The sequence below is a fragment of the Aotus nancymaae genome, unplaced genomic scaffold (genome assembly GCF_030222135.1).
Source record: "Aotus nancymaae isolate 86718 unplaced genomic scaffold, 86718_ANA_hifiasm-v0.15.2.pri h1tg000025l, whole genome shotgun sequence".
NCBI classification, from domain to species: Eukaryota; Metazoa; Chordata; class Mammalia; order Primates; family Aotidae; genus Aotus; species Aotus nancymaae.
Genome location: NW_026988438.1, coordinates 15,013,994 through 15,040,911, shown reverse-complemented (window position 1 = coordinate 15,040,911; position 26,918 = coordinate 15,013,994). Strand labels below are relative to the sequence as shown.

The following is a 26,918-nucleotide window of genomic DNA, read 5'->3' as shown; positions in this document are numbered from 1 at the left end:
TGAGTGAGTACTGGAGTTCTGAAGACACGTGAGCTAATTCTGCTCCTCTGTTTCTTCTGAACAAGACATGGCAAGGCAGCGACACACACATGCTTTCAGGCAACGCATGTTTTAGGGTAAGTACTTTGGGGTCACACACTGTAAAGTTATTTAATACCTGACAGTTGACATAACTGATTTAGCCATTTTAGTGAGAACGATTTTTATTGGTAAATGAGGTTTTCAAGTATTCCAAGACTGATTTGATAGTGTTCTCAAAAAAAGCCCTACACATCATACCTTTCCCAGTGCTTTGATGCTTCATGATGTCCACATTTAGTCAGCATTCATTGTTCAGCTGCCATCACTAGGTCCTTGGAATATGGCAAGCGGTTGAAATAACGGCCTCAGTTTCTATGTCATGGGTGCAAATCAGTCTGTTAGAGCTCACAGTAAAGAGCTTTGTGGAACACTGTGCCGATCAGCAGTTTCCCTTTGTACACAGAGGCAACTGTACTGCCTTGCAACACTGTGCCATTTTCCACATAAACCTGTGTCACTTTAGGTTCTTCTGTTAGAATGTTCTGGATTTGAAGCACCTATACAAGAAATAAAATATTTTTGTTAAGTCACTTAACCTTATGCATAGAGTCATCCTCCGTAAGAAGCCATATAATCTCATACAACGAGATAAATCCTATGTTGTTCCAAAATTACGCTTAATGCACCTGTTTCCTCATTTGGGAACAGGTGGGTACTGATCTCAAGTGATCTTTAGCAGAAGTGGAGAGTACCTAGACCTACAAGGATAAGGCAGGAAATGCAGATGAGTGGCACATCCTGGATGTGGGACATTAGGGAGCAGTGGGGACTTCAGTAAATGTGGAGGGAGGAAGCTGTTACTCAGTATGATGATTAATACTGAGTGTCAACTTGATTGGATTGAAGGATGCAAAGAATTGATCCTGGGTGTGTCTATGAGGGTATTGCCAAAGAAGATTAACATTTGAGTCAGTGGGCTGCTGAAGGCAGACCCACCCTTAATTGGGTGGGCACAATTGAATCAGCTGCCAGTGAATATAAATCAGACAAAAAAACACGAAGTCCAGATTGGCCTAGCCTCCCAGCCTACATCTTTCCCCCGTGCTGATGCTTCCTGCACTCAAACATCAGACTCCAAGTTCTTCAATTTTGAGACTCCGACTGGCTCTCCTTGCTCCTCAAGCTTGCAGACAGCCTATTGTGTGACTTTGTGATCATGTAAGTTAATACTTAATAAACTCCCTTTTACATATATATCTATCCTATTAGCTCTATCCCTCTAGGGAACCCTGACTAATACACTCAGCAACCGCCAAATTGTTGCCATGCGGTAATTCAGGTCCATTTTCATGTATTTTAAGAGAAGCCAGAGAACTGGATGTTTACACTTAATTCCTGGTTTTTAAAATGTAGCAATCGAAGAAAAAAAAACGTGGCCTAAAAAGACCACATCTCTGTGCCAGTTATGCATTCTGAACTTAACCTCCCATCTCTAAATGTATAAGATTTTGTAAGTTCAGTTTCCTTCACTTAATTGAGGAGAAATGTGATTGTATCATTAATAGCAGTGTAGTATCCTGTTAAGCCAACCATAAGAAATAGCCAATATTTGATCATTCTGGCTGTCAAAAGTAGCAATCGCATATGATTCAACTTAGTATGAAAAGCACTACACTGAGGCAGGAGACCTGGGTCGTGTCTTGAATCTTCCACTTACCATTTGCTTCTCATCTGTAGAAGGAGAAGGGTGGGACTAGATTATCTCTAAATTCCCCTTCCACTCTATCTTTCTATTATTAAGCCTTTACAATAATATACAGTGACTTGAAGAAGGGATATCTACATCACAAAATACCAAATGTGGCAGACTGTGAAGGCCGGTGCCTGGATATAAAAGGGTCTGTGGGAGTGTTTAATATGACCTCTTAAAAACAGCAGGCACTGAAGACAGATGTCTTAGAAAATTGCCATAGCATTAACATGTGGTAGCTACTTACAGAGAAATAGTTGATGGTGCACCTTGGTTTAACTAAGCTTCTCGTTAATAAAACTAAATCACTCTTCTAGGGGCAGTGCATTAGATAATAAATTGTTATTATTTTTTGCTATTCCTTTGCAGATCAGTCATTAGAAATGAAGTATTTTTTTCCAGAACAACAAACACAAATCCGTGCTATAGCAAATGACCCAAGATCACCAAATGCGTGAACAAGCAAGAACAAATTAGAATCTAACATTCTGCTCAGTTCTGAACACTGAACACTCCACAGCATACATTTCTTCAATTCTATTAAACATACCATTCAGCAACCCTAATAGCTAAAAACTAGCAAAAGGCATAAAGCGTTGCTATTAAATATGATCACAATTGTCCTGTAAACCTAGAGATAAAAGGTAGGAGAGCCATAATGTAAATTGGAAATATACATTTGGTTTTTAGTTGTTTTTTCTTTTAACCCAAGATACAGGCTTTACCACTTTTTTTTCCTGTTGGGCAGGCAAGACAGACTCTTAAAACTTAGCTTTAACAATACACAGCAGTAGACAAATATGTCAAAATGGTATACATTTAATATATATAATAAGTATACTTCGTAGATACTGAAAACTCAGTAAATGTGTTAATACTTATATTGAAGTAGGTTGAAAACTCTTATTTGTACCCAAACTAGTCCACTGAATAAAGACCATGGGCACAAAAATGGAGTCTTTGAGTAACTAAGATGGAAGCTGAGATCTTCTGAGCCAAAGTAATTCCAGCGATTTATCTTGCTACTCTGCAGGAAGATCTAGAGAGGCTGGCCAGTGTGCTCCAGGACTGGTCCACTGCATGGACCTGTGCATTGCCACACAGGAAGGGGGAATTGAACAGGAAGGCAGGTAACAGATGAATGATTAATCCATAGCAGTGTGGCATCATTATGTTATTTGAGGAACCCTCAACCAGAGGCCAGCTTCCTCTCAGGCTACCCTCTCCACACACCATGTCTACCTGTTCTGGCTTCCAGTATTCATTTCCTCCCTCCCTTGCTAGCCCTGGGGTACTGCATTATCCTCTGTTGAGTTCCCTACGCTGTTTCCACACATTTGTATATAGTACCTTGATTAAACTCCCCTCAAATTATCCAATTTAAGTGTGCCATGTGTTTCTTGCCTAGACTCTGACTAAAGCACCTCCAAAAGTCTCTATTTCTGATCATTTGGATCATCTATCCATGTCCCACCTTTTATTTGCATATATAATTGAGAATTACGTTTTCACTGAAAAAAAAAAAAAGTAGCTGGGAATAAAGTCACTCATCTGGTTCATTTTTAAAACTAACCTCAGATGCAGGAGGATTCTCTGAGTTGTAGAATAAGATTTTCATGCCATTGGGGTGGCATCCGACCCAAAGATCTCCTGTTTCTGGATCCACAGATATGTTATCCACGAGGGTATTAAAGTCAAGGGACTTCCAAGATTAAAAACAAGGAGAGAACAAGACATAAAGTAAAAATTGTGATGGAGCAAAATATATCAGAGAAAAGTTTCCTCTTGTCCTTGGTCACCACACTGCTTCTTCCAAGGATGGAATTCTGCCCCCATTTCAATAAGACTCACAAAATTCCTCTGGCCTTTCATCTATTCTAGTATTTTGTCAGTTTTCAGGACAGAATGGGGTAGGATGAAGATACAGAAAGCCAAGAAAGATTTAAAAGTTAGAAAAAATCATTTGTACTAACATCTGCGCATGAACTAAACTGAAAAAAAAGTTTTCAGTGCAGCATAAAACAGCTCCTTCTAAAATGGCATATGCAAATGATATTTTTATAAGCATTCAGAAAACAACCAGAAAATACAGATTCACTTCTGATAAGAACATCAATGAAATGTGGACTCTTTAATAGCTAATCATAGGCTGTGCAGCCGGAGAAGAAATGATCACCCAGGGTCTTATTTTTGCCTTGGAGTTAAGAAAAAGTTTGTTCTTTAGTTTCCTGATGCTATTCAACTCCCTGTTCTTCTGCTGTTTATTCTCTAAATATAAGTTGCAAGCATGTGATGACTACACAGATTGCTGTCGAGGCTTTGTATCAGCATCATAAATAATACCAATGATTCTTAATTCCACCATTCATCATCTTGGCTGCCTTCTACCAGAGAGAAACCTCATCTATTTGTTTACCTCTAATTCTCAGTTGGAGAAATATCTACCATGTGCCTCAGAGGCCAGCATACCTCTGTGCCCAGAGACCCTGTAAATAACTGGTCACGACTCATTGCAAAGGCCAGGGCATGGACAGGCTGCTGCAGAAAACCAACGCTTCCCTGTGCCTCCTACTTAAAATGAGAGCTGTCCTCACATGCCCATGGAGGGATTAGAGGGCTCAAGCATCATGGCAGTGTCATTCTTGCCACCATGCAGAGCCATCAGTCTTCCTTACCCCTGAGACAGGCAAGACAGGAGGCTGCTGAGCAAACATCCCCTGGTCAAAATCAGCTCCATGCTTTCTCCATCCTTAAACCCCCATCTATTCCAGTGTAATCACACTACTCTGATACAACAGTTTCTTTAAATGAAGAAAATGTTTGTTCCAGGGCTCTGCTCTTATCTTTGGAAGCAGTACAACCAATTGGTGAATTTCACAGCGGATGAAACCTACTGAGATGAGAGTGGGAGTGGGAGAAGGACACAGAAACCTGGAGTCCCATTCATTCAAAACACAATTACCAAGTTCCTACATGAGCTCTGCAAGGAATGCAGCACCTGGAGAGCACCAGGTACCCAGCAGACACAGCTCCTGCCACGGAAGTGCTGACAGTTCAGCAGGGAGCCTGTTCTGAGTCCAGCGATGAACTCTTGCCTTGCAAATAAGTAATTCCTCACCATGCTAAGTCACTGAGAGACCCCTGTGTATCACATCTCACACTCCCACAAAGGCAACTGGAAAATTTTGCATTCCTTGGTCAAGAAAACTGAGTAAGTTACTCTCTTTGGAAAAAACTCTATTCTCTGTTGTGAATTGAGGTTCACTGAAGTGTGACTAATTCATTGACTAAGTCCTGGAATCTTTTTTGGAGAGAGGAGAGTATTATTTCTATTGTGATAAAATACACATAAAATTTGACATTTTAACCATTTTTAAGTGTAAAACTCAGTGGCATGAAGTATATTCACAGTGATGTGCAACCATCCTCACCATTCCTCTCCAGAACTTTTAATCAGCCCCAAACAAATCCTGTGCCTACTACACAATAACTCCCCATTCTTCTCTTCCCAAGTTCGTAGTAATCACCATTCTATTTTCTGCCTCCATGAATTTGCCTGTTCTAGGTACTTGCTATTAGTAAATCATACCATATTTATCCTTTTGTGGCTGGCTTATGTCATTGAGCATAATGTTTTCAAGGTTTATCCATGTGGTAGCATGTATCAGAGCTTCATTCCTTTTTAAGGCTGAATAATATCACATTGGACATAAACCCATCCACACCTCATCACAAATTTAAGATTAGCTTCCGCTAGTTTATCAAATTACTTGGCACACTCAGGCATTAATTAACTGATATTAATTAAGACGATCTTTCAAAGGAAAGAATAACATTACAGTCTATGAATAACCTTACAGTCTATGAATAACCTTTTTGGGGTTTTTATAATGGGAGACAGGCATGGTCTGTTGCTGAAATTGGCCTTGCCCCCGATCTCGCCCTGGTGAAGGCAGAGCCTTGACATTCTGTGGTGAATGTACGCTAGACTGGGTTCTACTCTCATGAAATTCTTTAACTTTCATTTTCTAGCAGTGCCTATTGTTAAAACCACAGCTTGTTTTTATTCCCTCAGTCAGTATGAGCCTGTGAAATTCCGTTTTACTTGAGCTAATACCAAACTAGCCCTGCCAGTGATTTTTAATGTCAAACATGATGTTACATTTGATGTTGCTTCAAGGCAATTTTCTCTGAGTGAGGCCCCTCATGACAGTCCCTCAGATGTGCTGACAGGAACAGTCATACTGTTGGCGCTGACAGCACTTCCTGCAATGGGCGTTTATGGCAGGAGAGCTACATCTTGTTTTTCAGACATAGAGGGCTGCTTTCACAGGGCTCCACTTTACTCTTGGTCTCTGTCCTCTCCTTTGTGTTTTCACCCCTTTTGACTCCAACCTTCAGACTGGACCAGAATTGGTGGGGGCAGGAGGTGAACCCCTGAAGCATGCCCAGCCCCACCACAGTAATTTAACAAGTGCCAATTAGGCAAAGCGAATTGTATCAGGAGCAAATAGAAAAACAGCCTGTCCTTGTGGAGCTTACACCCTAGTGGGGGAATCAGGTAATGAAAGGGATGAATAAAATATATAATATGTTAGCAGTACATGCTGAATGAAAAAATAAAGCAGGAAAGACAAGGGAAAATATGTAGGGGAAGGAAGCAGTTCCAGGTTTTGATGACCGAGGCGACGTTTTAGTAAAAAATGAAAGGAGAGAGCCATGGAGATCTGGAGGAAGGTCACTCCTCCAAGTAGAGGGAACAATGCCCCATTCTGAGACAGTGGCAGGAGAGGCGGGGGCAGGGACACAATGGTTGGAGGTAAATGCAGAGAGGTGACGTGCTGCCAGGTCACCTGGCAGCCACTGTGAGCATGTGGGCTTCATAAACATTGTGGAGAGCAGCCCTGCATTAAGTACAAGTTGAGGCTATTTCTTGGCTGTTCCATCAACACAGAGGAAAAAAGAGAGAGACGGAAGGAAGGTGGAGGAGAGAGAAAAAGGGAGAAAGGAAGGAAGAAAGGCAGGAAGGGAGGGATGGAAGGAGGATCTGGGAACACAATGCCAAGCTTCAAATTCACTAGAGCAGAAAGAATGCAAGGTTCCCGGGTGAGATGTGTGGTTTGCTGTTTCCCACTCTGCAGTTGAGTAAAACTGAAGAAAAAACACATAACCATGCTAATAACTCTTAATAAAGGTGTGAACAATTGGTTCTCACCCACTCCAATTAGGCAATCCTTTTTTCCTCACATTTAATTTCACAAATCAATTAGAATCTAATTATCACTCTGCAAACTTAGTGTTAATACATCTTACCTTCAATGGAGTTAAAGTCCAATTAGCATGCTTTTCATACACATGAATCTTATGAGCCAGCAATTCAGATATATAGACATACCTTCAAAGAAGAAAGAGCTACATCAAAGTACTAGAAGTAACACAACTGGAGAGATTACAGACAAGTTGTAATAACTTCATAGGGAAGAACTTTGCTGAAGGGGTAGAAAATGGAACCCATCTCAAATACACTATATTCTGAAAGAACTCAGTGAGTTTAGAATGAACAGAAGGGTTTAATCTCTGAAAAGTTCTGAAAGAGGGGATGTAGTTGTCCTTATCAGTATGGAAGGAACTTAGCCCTAACACCAACTCTTAGTAGCTGGGAATAAAATGCATTACACTGTTTCTCTTTTGGTTTGTCAATTTAGTATCAAGCCCCAGGTTCTGCATTTCAGAGGGTAGTGAGTTCTCTCTCGAGAAAGTTGCAGGAAAACCCTTTGACAGCAGCCCCTTGTTTTAGTCCAGAGAAAATATGAGAGAAGAAAAGCTGCTTGGCCAGTATTGAGAGAAGTCTTCCTCCTCTTCTGTCCTAAGTCTGGTCCTGACCCTATGGCTTTAGTCATACCCCATAAATTAGATCTGGAGTTAGTCTAAGCACTATACATCCCCCCCAGCAAAAAAAGAAATTACTGCTTGATTATCTTCTATTCTCAAAACCTGGTCAATGATATGAGTAATTAAAAGCTGTCCCTGTCTCTCTTTCCTTTTTTTTTTTTTTTTTTTTTTGAGATAGAGTCTTGCTGTGTCACCCAGGCTGGAGTGCAGTGACACGGTTTCAGTTCACTGCAACCTCCACTGCCCAAGTTCAAGTGATTCTCCTGCCTCAGCCTCCCTGGTAGCTGGGATTACACAAGCACACCACCACGCCCAGCTAATTTTTATATTTTTTTTAGAGGTGGGGTTTCGCCATGATGGCCAGGCTTGTCTCGAACTCCTGACTTCAGGTGATCTGCCCACCTCGGCCTCCTGAAGTGCTGGGATTACAGGCATGAGCCACCACACCTGGCCCCTGCTGTTACTCTTTCTAAGCATATGTTACTGACTCTGAAATCCTTGATGACGACACAAGATGAGAAAGGGCATATATATGGATGGATATAGATATTTCATGTACATACCAACGCTACCCAAAATGCAGTCCCAGACCAATGCTGGCTTGCAAATTGTTTGTGGTAGGGCACACTGACTTGTTTTTCACAGTAAAATGTTCTTAATGAAGGAAGTATTGCCTTGATTTACATTTTGGTACAAGTTCCTTATCTTGTCATAAACCCGCACTACTGATATATGTCTACCTGCGTACTATGAATCTCATTATACATTCAAATCTTTACTCAAAACAAAGCTATTTAGACATACTAAATCTTCATCACAGTTCCCCCTCTTAAAATGTACTTTTTTCCAAAAAGAAAATAAAACCAGTATGCTTTCACAAAGACATTTTTGATTTGATAAATTTTACTCCCTGAAAAATTAAGACATTTTACATTTTTCCTAATTTTATCTCACTAGAATAACATGTTAAAATGTATCATATTACTTTAAAAAAGAATATATTCCAAGATGTCAACTGAGAATCTGAGTGATTCCCCTACATTTCAAAGAGCTCACATACTTGCCATCGGGTGAAACGTTGATTCCATTAGCAAAGTCAAATCCGTCTGCCACCACTCGAACTTCACTTGGACTATAGTAAACAACATATGACCACGCTAAACCCAGATACACCTCCCAGGATCGTAAGTAGGGGTCTACAAAATAGTGATCATTTGTGGCATAAAAGTGCTCAGGTCCTACAGCAACAATATCATTCAAACTGCAATGAAAGCATACACACATAATATATGAGGTGAAGGTATTGAACATTACAGGATTATTAATTAGGATTCATCACTGTCTAGTCCTAAAATCAAGATATGGGATGGAGCCTTCATGCTAGCTATAATGCAATAGAATTAATATAAAATTAGTCCTGCCGATACAATCCGTAAAGACAATCGTTGGTCTAAGAAATCTGAGGAGGTGATTATAGCACTGTAACATAAAAATCCTATTATATGTATCTTAAAATAGTGTTATGTGTGTGTCTGTATGTAGATATACTAAATTCAGTAGGAATTAAATTAAGCCAGAAATCATTGTCAAGGCAAAAATGCACTCACATATCTGTGCCCACATAGAACTAACTCTCTAAGAAATGGAAAAAGCACTGAACCAGCATCCTGGATACTTGCATTTTAGTTAAAGCTCTGCTACTATTCTTCTCTGTGATCTAAGAAAAATCAATCTTTTCACATGTCAGGGCCTCAGTTTCCTTATCTGTGAAAGCAGGATGATAGACTAGTCTATCTTGCAGCCTTAAGATTTTGTGATTCTAAACTGAATGAAATGTCCATGAACAAGAATGCTCAGAAATAGAAAAAAAAAGCTATGGCTTTTTTTCCCCCTTTCTGATTAGGATTCTCTCTCTGTTACTGAAAATGTAAGATATATGAGTCTATTTTTCTGCTTTAATAGGTACAATAGTGAACACATAAGTGAGTCATTCTTTGCTGATTGAGGTGATGGAAGTTCCCCAGGGCCATGATCTGGGAGAAAATTATCTCTGCTCTATTGCCGAGGGCATGATGGCCAGCGCATAGCTCTGACGCAGCTCTGAGCGCTCAGGCAAGTTAGAGAGGCATGCAGAGCCTCAGTTTTCTCATCTGTAAAGAGAGGTTAAATGATTTTCCCAAAGTCATATAGCTCATTAGTAGAAGACTAAGGGTCAGGATCTTAATTTGTGGAGTTGCAGTGGGAATTACAATGAGCCAAGGCCTGTTGTGTGCTTTGCGGGGAGCGTGACATTTAATAAACCCTCAATCAATGGTAGCCACTATTACTACATGAAAAAAAAAAGGTCTCAGGATTTAGGATTAGTCTGAACAGGCTCCAGACGTAAATCTGCAATCTGATTTTACTCTCTCTTTTTTAAAAGTAAATTTCTGAAATTAGTATGCTTGACTATCATTTGTTTTCACAGAAAGGAGCAGAGTGGAATGGTTTACAGCAATAGCCTTGTATTGTTGATATGGGGATGTAGTAAAATAAGTAAACAAATAAATTTTTAAAGGGTAATAGAGTAATAGCTTTGAAATCTGATGGACGTCATTTGAATCTTGACACTGCTTGCTATCCTTATAATGTGGGGCCACAGCATTGTCACTAAATTTTGAGCCACTTTCCTGAACCTCAGTTTTCTCTGTATACCTTGAAAGGCTAGGGTAAGAATAAAATGAAATAATGAATGCATAGTTTTCATGGGGGGTGCAGAGTGCCTTTGCACCATGCCTGGCCTACAATAAATGACCAATAATAACAGTTGTGATATACAAATAATAACAGGTTTAAATTATAATAGATTTGGTAATAGGAATATAATGTTATAAACAACCATAAAATACAAAGCAGAAAACACACAGCTAATCCTTGGGTTGAGACAGCAGAACTCTAGTTAATTATGGCACTGTGGTTATTCTCAGTCTCCTTCTATGCTGCCTAAGGCTAATATTTTTGCAACTGGATCAGGAAAAAAATACTCCAACCCTGGAAACTTAGATAAATCTGAGATTTCCAAGATTAATTGTTAAAACACATACATTTTTTCACCATTTTGTAGTGATTTGAAGCACTGGCTCTGAACTTGTGCTACCAGGATTAGAATCCCAGCTGCACCATTTACTAGTGATGTCATCTGGGGCAACTTAACAATTACTCCAGGCCTCAACTTTTTAAAAATCCAAAATGGATATAATAATAACACCTAATTCAGAAAGTATTTGTAAAACATCAATAAAATGATCTGTTTGAATTAGTTAGTGTAGCACCTGACTTACAGTGAAAGCTCATTTATTAGTAGCATTGTCATTAGCCCAGCTTCTCCATTCTACATACATTTCCCTACTTTAAATCCTGGTGTTCTTCACATTCTCCAAACACTCAGTGACCTTATTCTCTCTCCAAAATATACTTGTTAAATGAATGTATGAGTAAACTCCCACCGAAAGCTGTTCTCTGACCTTTTACTCATCCTAGGGGTGCAGAAGAAGACCTGAGCTGGAGTTCCTACTTGGCCACTAGTGTGTTGATTGCCTCTCATCCGGTAACTCAATTTCTTTCCAGTCTCAGTTTCCTCATCCTCAAACACCAGATAAGAAGAGGAAGGGGTCCTGGTAACACAGAGTGCATACTACGTACCAGGCCCTTAACTAGGTATCTAGAGTACAAATCTAGATTTACAAATATGGAGGTAGTCAAATGCTGTACAGATATTATATAAAAATAGATTGGGATTCTAGAAAATCATAATCATTTGGAAGTAAATGTTTTAGAAGATAGTGTCAGCTTGTTCCCCTAAATCCATCACTGGCCTTACAAACTAAATCTTCATAGGGAATGTGAGGAGGTTGACTGGGATTGGGGATCCTTGGGTGTTTTATTTCACCATATGTTATGTCAACAAGGCACCTAGGGTGAAGTTCAGTGTACCATAGATCTGCTATTGCATAAATTGTATGCAACCAAACAGCAGTGGAGGCAGTCTAAGGAGGTCTTAGATGCACTGGATTTTGGGTCTCCTTTGGGTCTGTTTCTAATTCAGGGAAACATCTAAGAGTCTACTGTTTAATATAAATAAATAAGCTCATGATGTCAAATTTGTCTGTGAAGCCTGTTTGGGTGTGAAATACTAAGTCTGATTCTGGAGAAGAGCAAGATTTTTTTCCTGGTAATAGCTTGAATGGAGATGCTGAGGCCAGGACCCAGCATCCACCAGCCTAGGAAACAAGAGAGGAAAAGAATGGGCAGTCTCTGAGGAGCCTCAAAAGGTTCTTCAGAAGTGCACGTGGAGGAGTCTGTGATTAGAAATGAGAGTTGAACAGCCATACCTACTCTGGGGTCAAAAGGAAAAACTAAAAATGGATTAACTATCCACTACAGCTAAAGGGAAATAGAAATTTGATACATCTCAGTACTTAGGCAGAAGATTATGTCTGATGGTTTTTAGATGCAAAAGTGATTTTTCTTCTTCTTGAAATTTAAACAACTCCACCGTGGACTTGGCGTCTGGATGGTTCACCACTAGGAGGTACATGGCATTATCTGAGAGGAGATTAAAAACAAAAACGAAACATTAACTGAGCTCTCAGCTGTCAGCCCTCTCTCCTAAAAGCAATTTCAACCCACCTCCAGCTAGTACTTAGGATGTCAGGCAGAAGGAATATGTTCATCTCTTTGTAGAGAGAAGCATTTGTGATTGCTCCTGTTCTAAAGAAAAGTGACTCAAGGAAGAACCAGTGACAGTCTCTGAAAACCCAAACTCCACAGGAGAAAAAAAAATCTCAAGAATGAGTATCACTGACACTAAAACTCCAAAGAACTCTTTTAAGTTTTCCAGTTCAAATGGTCTCCACGAGATGCACAGTTGCCATGAAAGGGAAAAAATCTATGGGAACTCCCAATATGAGAAGGTGTGCTCAGGTGTAATTTACACAGTGTGAGATGATAAATTCCACAGAAGAACATCTGAGAAATAGCAAACAAAAGCAGCTTCCGTGGGTCAGTGGGACTTCAAAAACACAAAGGAAACCAGTCTAAGTGGTCGAGAATGTGTGATCAGAGTTGACAAAGTTAGATTATGGTCTTTGCTTTAAGAAAGAAGTTTTTTGAAACCTCTGAAATGACCAAATTGGTTGTTTTGGTTGTTTCGAGACGGAGTCTCACTCTCGCTTCCTGGGCTAGAGCTCAATGGCACAATCTCAGCTCACTGCAGGCTCCGCCTCCCAGGTTCAAGTGATTCTCCTACCTCAACCTCCTGAGTAGCTGGGATTAAAGGTGCCCACCACCATGCCTGGCTAATTTTTGTGTTTTTAGTAGAGAAGAGGTTTTACCACATTAAGATGCAAAATTTGGCAGGTTGAACTAAGGAGATTTGAACAGCGAAGGCAGCTCAGATGCTTTTCATTAACCCATTCAGCAAACAAGTGTTTAATTTATTTTAGTTGGTGTTAAATGCTACAAAGGAAAAATACAACAGAGTGAAAGAATAGAGAGTGATGCGGTATTATCTTCATGGGAGTTAGGCATGTTCTGTCTGATGAGGGGATGTTAGAGCAAAGACCTAAGTGAAATAAGAGAACGAATAATGTGGATATCTAGAGAAAGAGCATTCCAGGCTGAGAGAAGAAAGTGTACAAAGGTCCCGGGGCAGAACTTCCTGGACATATTCACTCAATAGTGAGGTTGTGGTGGAAGCAGAGTGAAGGAAAGAGAGAGTTGGAGAGTGAGAGGGCTGAAGCTATAGGGAGCCAGAATTGGTCTTGTTAGGGCTTAAGGTGAAGATCCAGGCTTTGCTCACTGGGGGACTTGAGCTAGGGAATAACATGACCTGAGGCTACAGCAGTAATCCAGGCACATGGAGAGAAGGGACTGGACCAAGAGGATGCCACTGGCAATAAAAGGCAAGAAAGGTCATGAGAGGCATTTAACAGGAAGTATCCAAAGGCCCTGAATATAGCTGAGGAATGAGAGTGTCAGAAATCAAATTCAAGTGAGGATTAAATCCTGGATTCACATTCTGTGCAGTGGATCCTACTTCTAGAAATTTATCCTAAGGATATAGTTACAGAAAACACATGTACAAGAAAGTTTATTTTGGCATTGTTTGCAATGAGCATAAAAGTGGGAAGAACCTAAGTATCTGTTGGCAGATGAGCTATATTACAGTGCTCCCACGCAACCGAATCCCCAACCGCCTCAGCAGAGCAGTTCCAAATGTGCTGTCATATAAAGGAGTCCTTGATGTAGTGTTTAATGCAAAAGCAATTTATAGCAGGGGTCATGTAATATTACCTCATTTTTATTTTAAAAAGTATCCACACATCAAATACTATATTTCTTTGCACTTAAAAATATTTTTAAAATAAAATGTAATGGTGATGAATGGGTGGATGAGTGGAGAGTCCACTGAAAGGGACGTACGTGTGTGTGTGTGTGTTTGTGTGTGTGTGTGTGTGATATGGGGAAGAGAAGGAAAGATAAAAGGATGGAAAACCATTTTCAACATTTTGAGTCCAGTAAGCACCTGCAGCATTTAAAGTAAAGGGCCAATGAAAATAATAATAACACCCCTATTTGGAGATGTTCTCCTAGAAAGCAGGCACTGCAGCACTGGTTTGAAAGTTCTGAAATAGGGAAAATAAGGAGGAAGTAAAAGATCAAACCTCTGCGGTAGTGCTCAGGGAAGTGGCAATGAGTGACAAAATAGTGAATCGGGGAGAAAACCTACAGCAAGATCAGACCTGGAATGGCTAAGTGCACTGCAGTATCAGAGAAGAGCAAGTTTTGTAAAGGAGAAGGTGGTCAACAGCATAAAAGGAGGTGAAGGAAGGAAGGGACGAAGGAAGGAAGGAGAGGAAGGAAAGGAAGAGAGGAGATTTGTTAATAGGAACATCATTGATGACTCTCAAGGTAGCAATTTTAGCCACCCACAGTGGGGAAAGTCCAGAAGAGGAACTGAATGAGGGATCATCTGATGATAAAATGGAGGCAATGGATATAAACGTGGCTCTTAACCCTGGCCTTACATTTTTATCAACTGAACAACTTTTAACAAGTACTGTGATCCAGGCCTCCCTCAGACCAATGGAATCAGAATCTATAGAGCTGGGGCCTGGGCATTTAATCTTCTCAAATCATTCAGGTGCTACCATGCGCAACTGGGGCTGAATATTTAATACAGAGACAAGGAAGTGACAGCAAATAGAGAGGGATAAATGGGGTAAAGATATAAAGGATGGCACCAACAAGTTATATTGAAGAGGGCCAACATGCAGAACAGCATTTTGAACACAGAACAGAGGAACCAGCAGACCAGGAGGCACTGAAGGTGATGGGGCTGGCAGAAAGCTGACCGTGGTGACTTTCCGTCACTGGACCTATAGGTTACAGTGCCTTGGGTTAGAAAAATCTGTTCCTATAAATGCCTGAGTCTTGAAAATTGTTTAAAATGGAAAAGCTATAATGATCAGGGCTGGATATTATTATTATGGTAATTATAGGGATAATTTTAATCTTGGTATTTTACAAAATTAGGTGCTTTACAAATCTTAAATATTTTAGCATTCTCAAGTATTTAAGTGGTTTTAATATAAGGTTCAATTAACATAGGGGGTAAGTTTAAAACCCAGAGTAAGAACATTATTCATGATTATGCTTTGTTTTGATGAGAAAAAATAATTCATTTATTGGCATGTTTTTCTGTTTTTGTTTTAAATTTGGTTTTGATTTTAATAAGCAGTCAATATTGTTACCTTCATCTGTGAATGTGCTAATCCCATGAGGGTTAAATGAAGATAAATCAAATTTACTTCCAGTGATCTCCAATTCCAACACTGTTGGATCTTCTTCATTCAGGTCCATCAGAAGTATTTTTCCAGGTATGTTGGGGTCGAAGCTCTTTATTCCAGGATATTTTAATCCCTTATACAGCATGGAGGAGAAAAATCAAGCACAATACCAGTACTTCAAATGCTAATGGAGGTGCTGGATGGCACATGGGTTCACGTTGACTGCTCCTAACCACAGGGCTGGCCAGATGGCCACATAGGAAGCCTCTTAGTTAGCTTGTATGATGGGTCCCCAAGAGAAGTCTTCTGGAAGCCACATGCTCCACTAGGCCACCCTACACAAACCCTTTCGTCCTCTGCAGCAAAGTTATATGTGCACCACACTACAGCTTCCAGCCCAGGAGAAAGATCAAAAATGGAAGAGCAGACCAAAGTAGCAATTAATAATAACCCTCAATGATATAAGCAAGGAATACAGAGAGAACATTGGTTATGGCTTTTAAACTGTTCCCTGGTAGGTCCTTGGAAGCATCTCAAAGATAAAGTTTTAGTGGGCCAGAGGAACTCCTCCTTTCTTACCCTTCAATCAAAACAACAAAGCTGTTGTTTTATATATTGGGTTCCCATATAAGATTTTGCTTGAAATATGCCTTATGTTGCTTAAGAAAGGTTTACAAGACATTGCTTTCCAGGATGACCAGTCTACCATCTTTGTAAGAGAAAACTGGACTAAATAAACTACAAGAGGTAGCAAAGGTTTTTAAATGGCTGGATGATTGTCTGTTGTTTCCTATCAACTCTGTTATGTTATGATCCCTAGACCAGATGGTGGACTTCTTTTGTTTTGTGCTGTATCAGCTACCATAGCAATCTATATGCAGGAGAGTTTCAACAAATATGGTAGATTCTATCTTCGAGGTTTGGGAATTGTGGGATGACTTATCAACAATTTTAAATTAAAGGTCTTAATCTGAAAGATGTTAAAAAAAAATGTAAAAGTTGAAATGACATGGGAAGTAGTATATATTAAATGTATACTTAATTTAGCAAATATTTGAATATGGCAATTTTAAGTGCTTCAGGGAATAGATAGTTGAATGGGAAAACCATTCTTGAATACATTGAACTCACAAACAAATTTCTGCAATAGAAGCTAAGGTAATATGAGTTAAATGTAGATCCAAGAACACAAATATGCATAGAACACATATGATCATAATTATAGCACTAGTGTAAATGCATACACAGTTTATCTTTTAAACCATAACTGCTCATTTTATTTGAAAGTGGGCATTGGTATACAGAAAGCCTAAGTGAAAGACTTAAACTGCAGGTCCTAGAAAATGTTCTAGAACACAGAAAGTAAAAGAACGCACTCACGGAGCTAATGAAAGCCAGTCCATTAGGCAGTATCTCCAAGTCTTCAGAGCCAGTTTCTACCAGAAAAGAGAATAGAAAGTACAGGTTGTTTCATATCATTGCAGAAAGTGGATCCATTTCTTCATCACACCTCACCTGAAACTGGGGCTATATATTACTCTTATTTAATAGGTTCAGAATAATTCATTTTTCATTTATTCAAACTGATGAATGTGACTATATGGAAATTTTAAATATTAATATATTAACAAGTGTAATTAAAATTTACACTTAGTATATTTGTTTTAAATTGATGGACTAGAACTTTTTCCTCAGAAACTGAATCTTCTTAAAGTTCAAGGAAATTCACAAGATGTACAAAAGCCATGATTATGTGAAAAGAACTTGCTGTTTTCTAAAGATACAGGGTAAATTACAAATATATACTGATACTTAATAGTTCCAAATCAGTAAAACCTTTGGAAAGCCAAATTGAAAATATAAGCAAATTTCAAATACTTAAGTTAAAATGGGGATACATTTTAGGTGATCAAGAATATGAATTTTTACTACTAATTATAAACATCAGTAAAATATCACTGTCTTCAAGTTATACTTTAAGTACATTTAAATTTTTAACATTTCAATTTATGTAGAGAAAAATGAACTATCTGATAGGTATTTATACACTTAGTTGAAATGTATGCTTCTCAAAAACCCAGTGATATTTGATATCAATGTCATATTTTTCTAGAAGAAATTTGCACCATACGGTATCTAGTGAAATTTAATGATACTATGTCTTCTGGTCTAGCCTCCTGAGACTTAATCAGCTGAGATGAATAATTCTAAAGGAACAACAACAACAACAACAAAAAACCCCAAAACATAACAACAGCAAAACACCAGCTGGAGAGCTGAGCCCAGGGAGTCCTTGTTGGTTACCTCCCAGTTGCAATTCCCCTACCCTTTTATCTTTGCTGACAGGGCCTGCCTCCCACATTGGAGACCCAGTAATTACTTTCCCAGCTTCCTTTGCAGCTAGGGCAACAGCTTGTCTTCCAGTTCTTAGGAATGAAATCTAAGAAGAAATCTGCTGAGAGCTTCTGGAAAAAATTTTCCTCTCCGATATCAAAAGAGAGGTGCATAAGGAGAAGACTTGTGGTAATTGCAAAGGCCTGTCAGAACTTTTCTTAAAAAAGTTAACTTTATTCACTGCTTTATGTGGCTCTCCCTCCCCTCTTCTGCCATCTCCTCAGGTTAGATTACCATGGAATCAAACATTATTCTATTTTTTTTTTTTTTTTTTTTCTCTATTGATCAAACCAAAACAAACAACCAAAACTTCCAACACCTTGGCAATATATTGGTGAAGTCAAAAGTCAAACATGGTATTTATCATTAACTACCATTGACTCTCATGGTTCAAAGTTTTATTTTTGGACAAAATTTAACAGGCACATTAATCACATAAAGAGCAAAAAAATATTAGAAGTTCCAATGAGACCCTTCTTCCTCTCACATACATACCAATTCCTTTAACTAAATTACACTTAGGAAGTTCCATGGGTTCTACCTCTCGGAGAGCATTAAGTCGTGTTCTGTGGGGAAGAAAGAAATAAAACACACATAAAACTATTCAGAAATTATAATTAAGTTGCAATGGTAAGCAGCCCCACAAGTTCTCCTGCACTGTACCTTGCCTGAGTTTCAACTCCAGAGTCAGTGGTCCCTGCCAACTGCAAGTTTTCCAGGCAAGGCCAGGGCAAGACAGGTGGGGAACTCTGGGTACAATATTTACTATTTATTTAGCAGAGGTGAATATGTATACAAAAGAGATACATAGTATACTCTCCAGGGCTCTGTGTACCTTGGCAGGAACAGGAGCAATTTCATCAGTGTGTAAGGACTCCTAGGTGGAAAGTCTGGGTAAATGGCAACATGGTTCCAGTTTATTCCATTGATGTTTTGGAGTTGCTGACAGATGGGCAGCATCCTACTCATCTGCCCAGTCTGACTCCACAGCCTGAACTGGGCATCTGCTTTATGATGTAGCACTTGAAAAATCCAAGTATGTTGAAAGGATTTGTAACTTCAGAAAATCATACATAAGGCCTGCATGTAAAAAGGGATTTCACACACACACATGTACTCACACATGAACACACACATACACAGGGGCAACTTATTACATATGAGTGCACAAACACCATGGGGAACGTCTGAGTAAAGGACAAAGGAAAAGTGAACAGATGTGACAGGGAAGTACCAGCTGGTTGTCTGAGCAGAGCAAAGCAACTGATGTGGCATTTGAAAGACGTCAGCACAACCAAGAGATTTAAACAATAAACTGTTTTGTTTTGTTTTTTTTTGAGAACTAGTGATACAATATTGTCATAGCAAGTAGTGACAATTATCCAAAAATCCCTAGAAATCTTATTTGGCTTCAAATAGGCTCAGAAATTTACTTGTCCTTCTGATGATTTGAACTCACAGGAGGAGAAGGATGGGCTACTGGGGTAACAGACATGCTGGATAAAATTCTTACTGATGTGGTAAGAAATGACAGGAGGGAGAGAGATCCAAGATGGCCGATTACTAGCAGTTCAGGATTGTAGCTCCCAGTGAAAGCGCAGAGAACGAGAGGATGCCACACTTTCAGATGAATTTTTGTTGCTCACTGACCAGGAGATTCCCAGTGAAGGAGCCCCACGGGTCGCCAGCGCAACACTTGTGGCTGGCGTGGCGGTTCTTGATGCAGAGTAAACGGGACTGGGTCCCCTTTTGGTCGACATTTGGAGCTCCAGGAAGGCAGAGTCGCCTATTCAGCTGATTGAAAAAGGGATTCAAGAAGGAAGCCAGACCAGAGATTCCTGGGCAGAAAAGCACCACGAAACTTAATGCTGCTGTTTTAGCCAGCGCAGTGGGTTGCTCAGATTCCGGTGCTGGGAATCAACAAGTTGGACATCCACTCAGAGACCTAATTTGAAAGTCGATAATTACAAAGACAACAGGTGGATAAATTTACAATGACAGGAAGAAACCAGTGTAAAAAGGCTGAGAATACCCAAAATCAGAATGCCTCTCCCTCTACAGGGGATCACAGTTCCTCATCAACAAGGGAACAAGGCCTGATGGTGAACAAGTGCATTCCATTAACAGAATTAGGCTTCAGAAGGTGGATAATAAGAAACTTCTGTGAGTTAAAAGAACATATTCTAGCCCAATGTAAAGAAACTAAGAACCTTGAAAAAGGTTTGACGAAATCCTAATGAGAATAGACAATTTAGAGAGGAATATAAGTGAATTAGTGGAACTGAAGAATACAATACAAGAACTCTGCGAAGTATGCACAGGTTTTAACAGTCGAATTGATCAAGCGGAAGAAAGGATATCAGCGGTCGAAGACCAACTTAATGAAATGAAACAAGAAGACAACATTAGAGAAGAAAGAGTAAAAAGGAATAAGCAAAGTCTCCAAGAAATATGGGACTATGTGAAAAGACACGTTTGATAGGTGTAGCTGAATGTCACGAAGAGAATGAATCCAAGCTGGAAAATATTCTTCAGGATATTATTCAGGAAAACTTTCCTAACCTAGTAAGGCAGGACAATACTCAACTCCAGGTAATACAGAGAACACCACAAAAATATTCCTCAAATAGAGCAACCCCAAGACACATAATCGTTAGATTCACCAGAGTTGAAATAAAGGAGAAAATTCTAAGGGCAGCTAGAGAGAAAGGTCAGGTTACCCATAAAGGGAAGCCTATCAGAGTCACAGCAGATCTCTCAGCAGAAAACTTACAAACTAGAAGAGAGTGGGGGGCAATATTCAATATCCTCAAAGAAAAGAATTTTCAACCCAGAATCTCATATCCTGCCAAACTAAGCTTTATAAGTGAAGGAAAAAGAAAATTTTTCATGAGCAAGCAAGCACTCAGAGATTTCATCACCACCAGGCCTGCTTTACAAGAGCTTCTGAAAGAAGCACTACAAACAGAAAGGAACAACCAGTATCAGTCATTCCAAAACCTTATCAAAACATAAAGAGTATCTCTATAATGAAGAATCTACATCAACTAATGGGCAAAATAGCCAGCTAGCATTAAACGACAATATTAAACTCACAAATATCAAGATTAATCCTAAATTTAAATGGATTAAATGCCCCAATCAAAGACACAGACAGGTGAATTGAATAAAAAGTCAAAACCCAGTGCTACGCTGTATCCAGATCCATCTCATAAGCAAGGACACACTAAGACTCAAAACAAAGGGTTGGTGGAAGGCTTCCCAGTCAAATGGAGAGCAAAAAAAAAAAAAAAAAAAAAAAACGAAAAAACAGGAGTTGTAAATTTTGTCTCTGACAAAATAGACTTTAATAGTAACAAAGACTAAAGAAGGACATTACATAATGGTAAAAGGATTAATGCAACAACAGGAGTCAATGATCATAAATATATATGCACCCAATATAGGAACACCCAGATACATAAGTTCTTATTGACTTATAAAGAGACTTGGACTTCGGCACAATAATAGTGGGAGACTTTGACACCACATTGTTAATATTCGATGGATCAGTGAGATAGAAAATTAACAGGGACATCTATGATTTGAACTCAGACCTGGAACAAGTAAACTCAGTGAATATTTATAGAATTCTTCACCCCAGGTCTACAGAACATACATTTTTCTCAGTATCACATTGCACGTATTTTGAAAGTGACCACATAATTGGAAGTAAATCACTCTTCAGCATTTGCATAGCATTTCACAGACTTAAATGAAATATTGGTTAGCTGTTTATTTGTTATTATCTTTCCTTATTCTTTCCTGTCTCCACTGTTAAGCACAATTATCGGCATAAAAGAGGTTTTTAATACCTATTTTTAGATTGCATTCCAGCCTGGGCAATAGAGCAAGACTCCTGTTCTCTCTCCCCCTTTCTCTTTCTTAAAAAAAAAAAAATTCTTTTACTTCCCAGACTCAGGTATGTCTTTAATGGCAGCATGAAAACAAACTAATATACAACCCTTCCTCAAAACAAATCCCCTCCTACCTGGGGACCAGACTGCCTCTGTAGGACTAATAAATTATCCACAAAATTAGAAATTATGGTTTAGGAATCATGCAGCCAGAGACATCAAGATTCGAAACCTCCCCAGTTGTTCCTAGGGATAACATCACTATTGTAAAACCCAAGAGGAGATATTTTACAGATCCTGCACTTGATAAATAAAAAAGAAAGAAAGAAAGAAATGACAGGAATTTGGGGGTGATTGGCCTTTCATTCATTCATTCATTCAGAGAAAAAAATGAGTATGTTTCTACCATCAAACCACTGGCTATCAATTTCATGCTCTAAGAAAATCTGACCTAAGAGGCAAGGAGTGGGGTCCAGCAATCTGCTTTGTAAAGTACCGCCATTTGTCCCAACGCACAACCAGAGTAAAGAACCACCAGTCTAGGTACTAGAAATACAGAGATGAGTGAATAGTTAATGAAGGCTTGGTCTGCGATGAGATTGTGGTTTTCTAATTGATAGATTTGAACTTAGAAGGCTTCAAAGGAAAGATGGAATCTGTCCCATGACCTGAGAAATGGAAAGGTATTTCAAAAATGGAAATCTGACATTATAATTGCAAAAATTCACAACAAGGAAATAAAAGGGGAAGTGATAGAACAGTGGCTTACAAACTTTTCAGACTGAGACTCACATTAGGAAAAGTATTTTATATGGTATGAACACCCAGTACATGCACACATATATACATACACATCTGAATCAAGCTTCACAAAACAATACTCACCCTCATCTGTGTGACTCATTCCTAACTTTTCTGTTCAATTATGTTTCATTTATTTTAAAATGTTGGTAACTATCTACTAAGTTGATTTTGTTATCCACCATTTAAAAAAACTCATGTAGTGAATATTTGCAGTATGCCCTCAAGGAACAAAAGGACAGGTACAAGATGTTAAGGGTGATAGTCATAACCCAGGAAAACACTAAGACTGGCATGGAAGGAGAGATTCAAGGATGTAAAATCACTAAATGGGCCAAGACTTGTGAAAAACACCAAGGATAGTCAAATTCACTTTCTTAGACTCAAAACCACATGGGAAGAATGCGCATGCTGCCTGGCTCACAAGGGTCACCAAACATATGGGTTCACAAAAGATACCAAGGACTCTTTTCCCTATATCTCTTTCACACCTCTTTTTATTTGCTCACACTTTCCCCTTCACCTAAAATGCTCTTCATAACAGTTAAGAAGTGGCTGAGCAGGGATTGGAACTCAAGTATGAATGCAAAGCTCACATTTAGTTCTCTAACCCAGGCAAAATCTACAGATAACACTGCTTAAGAGCTGGAAGATGCACCTGAAAACTAACCCACCTGTGTTATTATCCTCCAGCTCATATTTTTTCTACCTCATCTTCAATGTATTAGGAACTATCTTGTCAAAGGCTTAAGTTCAAATGTTCTGGGCCTATGAGATAAGGTTCAATGTCTGAGATATGTCTCTGATTCACTAGACTCTGAACTCTGTGCAGAAATCATACAGCCTTTGCTGTGAACTTGTCTGAGTCTGCTTTGTGTTGCTATAAAGGAACATCTGAGGCTGAACAACTGATAAAAAAGGTTTATTTGGCTTATAATTCTGGATGCCTGGAAAGTTCAAGATTGGGCATCTGCATCTGGTGAGGGGCTCAGGTTGCTTCCACTCATGGCAGAAGGTGAAGAGGAGCCAGTACCCACAGAGATCAAGAAATGAGAGAAGATGTAAGAGAGGACTCCCTAGTACCCCCGGGGAAGACCCCTACTCATCATGCTTTGTAGCTTCTCCTAGTCTTCTGTGTTGGGATTAATAATGCCTTAGTTCATCCTCAAGAACCTTCACATACACATCTGTCAACTTTCTTACCATATTTTTCTGCAGTTGTCAGTTTTTGATCTTTTGCTCCCAATAGACTCTAAAATTGGTGAGTGAATACTGCATCCTTTTCATTCTTATAACCTCTAGCAGGAACACAACGTTTGCAAAGAGAAGGTACTCAGCAGATGTCTACCGAAGTGTTTTGCGGCGACACTAGGCAAGTACATCGGACTGAGAAGACGGTGTTGGTTGCATTCATAGGGGAGACTGGATGCTTGGAGGATTATTTGTCCTTATCTCAGAATTTCAATGAGGTATGATTATAATACATACTTAAGTATCACTCATTAGATTTCATAGGTGGATTTTTGAGATCACATATGACAGCTATAAAAGCTAACAATTATAGGATATCTGCTATATGCCTGATTTATATATATATATCTATATATATACACACACACATACACACATATATGTATATATATGTGATTATATGTGTATATGGTATGTATATACATTTATTTTTATGTATATATTTATATAAATATGTGTGTGTGTGTGTGTGTGTGTGTATATATATATATATGCTGTAATATGTATTATTATCCCCTAATTTTCAGGTGGAGAAACAGGCTGGAACTTTTCTGAAATAAAGTGATAACTTGAAAGTTGCAGAAATGAGATCCAGCCCAGGTCATCAGGAATCTACCACTACTCTCTTCCCACAACTGTGTGTTGCCTACAGCAAGCATGGAATGGTAGAAATACATTGAGAGGCCCAATGTTAGCTTTGTGGTTTCCTTCTGAGACAGGGAACTGAAGTCTTCTCACATATTGCAATAGGCAATGTAGGGACAAGAAAGCTGCCATACAGATGTAGTGCTGCAACATTCCATAGCCCAAGTTGGGGTTTGGGGAGGGGAGCTGTTTTTACCATCGTCCAAGGCATTCCCTGGACTTGTGAAGTGCATATCCTACGAGGCCACACGCAGTTGATTACAAAGATGGGTGGGAGACTCATGGTCTAGGGGAGCTCTCTCAGTTCCTTTCTCTGTGCTGCTCCCACCTGAGAAACTCGGAAATCTCTTGAGGCATTCCTTGTATGCTCCCACAAGTTCCCTCAAGCCTAGACCTATATAGACCTCCTGTGAGCCCCACACATATACACTCCAAGTCTGAAGAAAAAAAGGATGCGTCTACTCTGGGGATTTGGCTCACTCCTGATGCAGGCCTCAGGATATCATCTCTTCCCTTCTCTCCCTGGGGCAGATGCATGATCTCTAATCCCCCAGGGAGTTTGTTCAGTGATGCTGGTTCTGACTCAACAGGTGGGGTAGGGCTTGAGATTCGGCATGTGCAGGGAGCCTCTAGGTGATGCTCAGGCAGCTGGTCCCCAGACCCAGTTGAGTAGCTAGGTTTTAGGGGCTTCCAACAGTGAGTACAATTTTTCTTCCTTCCTCTGTCTGGGCCACTCCAGAAGGCTCAGCACCCAATCTTTATCTATATATTTTTATCTATACCTATAATGTCCTTCGGCAGCCAACAGCACTGTGACTAATGAAAAGTCACAAACTGTAATTTTTCCATGATTTAAAAGCCAAGATTAACAACTGCTTCTTACTTTTTTCTAGCATTCTGTTACTTAAAAAAAACTTAGGAAAAAAAAACTCCACAATAAATAGTAAAAACCATTCTGAATGTAAGCTTCTAATTAGTCCAGAAGATCATGTAATTTTTTTATATTTAGTTTTCATTAAGTTTTACTTTAGTGTAAATAAGGCATTGTTGACTAAGCCTTAGAGACTAGGATGATCTCTAGACTTTGAACTCTTGTAAAAAGTTATGAAACTTCTGATACATTCTTGAAACATCCCCACACCCCTTACATAGCACTTAACTGTGTTAAATACTTAAAAAAGAAACAAGAAACTAACATTTATTGAATAGCTACTCTGTCCCAGGCAGGTGTGTATTACCGTTTCCAGCTTAATGAAGCAGCTAAGGTTAGAGATGTAAAGTGATCTGCCCAAATCCCATATTTAAGGGGCAGAGGTAAACCCCAGGACATCAGATGCTGGCTCCAGGGTTCCCTCTTCCCCACCTGCCCCCACTAAAGGGGGCCATCATAGCACACGTTAGCTCCCACCTGCTCAGGTCCACACGCAGTTTTGCTATGGCTCTCAGTAGCCTCAAATTGAGAATCTTCAAGCCTGGAAGGTTTGCTATGCCAGACAATCAAGGTGCAGAAGGGATGGGATTCCTTTCCCTAATTCACAAAATATCAGGAGAACCCCCACCTGGTTAGTTTCTTGCTGGGTTGAGAAGTGAATCTGTAGCCAGGGCACACAAATCTTCATGAAAAATTAATTCGTGTCTACTGACAACCTGGCCACTCACACTCATGGCAATTGCCTCCTTATCCCATGTCTCAAGCCATGAGCAAGGGTTTGTTTTCAAGTGACACATGATGGCTGAACAAACATTTCTGAAACCCCCGTGCAGTGTGAATCTAGCACCTGCCTATAAATGCTCTGTTAACAGCCTTGGACCCTACTTTCTGGGGGTTCATGGAGCTAGCAGGGGGTAAGGAGGACGAAGGCTGCAGCCCTCACCAAAACCTACTTACTGGTAAGAAAACTGGTGGTTCCTGAAGAGTGCCAGTCCCAGCCCCAAGAGAGTGAGCACAATCAGCTTCGCCATGGTCAGGAATAGACGGATGGATGGGCTCAGACACCGACGGGCTAGGAGACTCTGCCTGCCTGCAGCTGCAGCCCCGCTCGGGCAGCGCCGGGATTGGCCAGTCCCGCCCTTCCCCGCCGGGTCCGCAGCCCGCTGGGCCCGCAGCCCGCTGGGCAGACCAGGTGCACTGAAGGCGTGGCTCGCGGTCAGCCCACACCGCCAGAGCTGCGCTCCTTGAGCCAAGCGCCTCATTTTGCTCCCTCCAACTGTAAAGAGAGAAGACCAAGAATAGGTGCCTAGTCCAGTTGGGGAGGGGAGATCAAGCAAGCTGAAGAAAATAGCCGTGGGAAAGGACAGTCAAGCTTTGGTGAGCATTCACTTTGTGCCAACCGGATCCTTGGGGCTCAGAGGAATTCAGTACCTTGATCACGGTGACAGCCAAAAAGGTGAGGAAGGGAGGGCTGTAGTAGGAACCCCTAAGATCTAACTTCTTACTAG

General features: G+C 39.9%; 1 protein-coding gene across 1 annotated transcript; it reads right to left on the bottom strand.

Annotated features, from left to right (window-relative positions):
• Positions 1 to 124: 124 nt before the first annotated feature.
• On the bottom strand, positions 125 to 26,507 carry PON1 (paraoxonase 1). The gene is made up of 9 exons (XM_012450781.3): positions 26,368 to 26,507; positions 18,382 to 18,452; positions 16,873 to 16,928; positions 15,457 to 15,625; positions 12,121 to 12,247; positions 8,724 to 8,924; positions 7,085 to 7,166; positions 3,345 to 3,473; positions 125 to 578 (listed from the first exon to the last, which is right to left on the bottom strand). Exons 1-9 carry the CDS (start codon positions 26,439 to 26,441, stop codon positions 420 to 422), a joined length of 1,068 nt encoding a protein of 355 aa, XP_012306204.2. The 5' UTR covers positions 26,442 to 26,507; the 3' UTR covers positions 125 to 419.
• Between the last annotated feature and the right edge of the window lie 411 nt (positions 26,508 to 26,918).

Bases quoted from the DNA above. Each gene is read 5' to 3' on its own strand.
- PON1 (XM_012450781.3), bottom strand. From the start codon at position 26,441: ATGGCGAAGCTGATTGTGCTCACTCTCTTGGGGCTGGGACTGGCACTC. The intron at 18,453-26,367 runs GTAAGTAGGTTT...TCTTCCCCACAG, and splicing joins AACCACCAGTTTTCTTACCA to AACACGACTTAATGCTCTCC. The intron at 3,474-7,084 runs GTAAGATGTATT...TAATCTTGGAAG, and splicing joins GGACTTTAACTCCATTGAAG to TCCCTTGACTTTAATACCCT.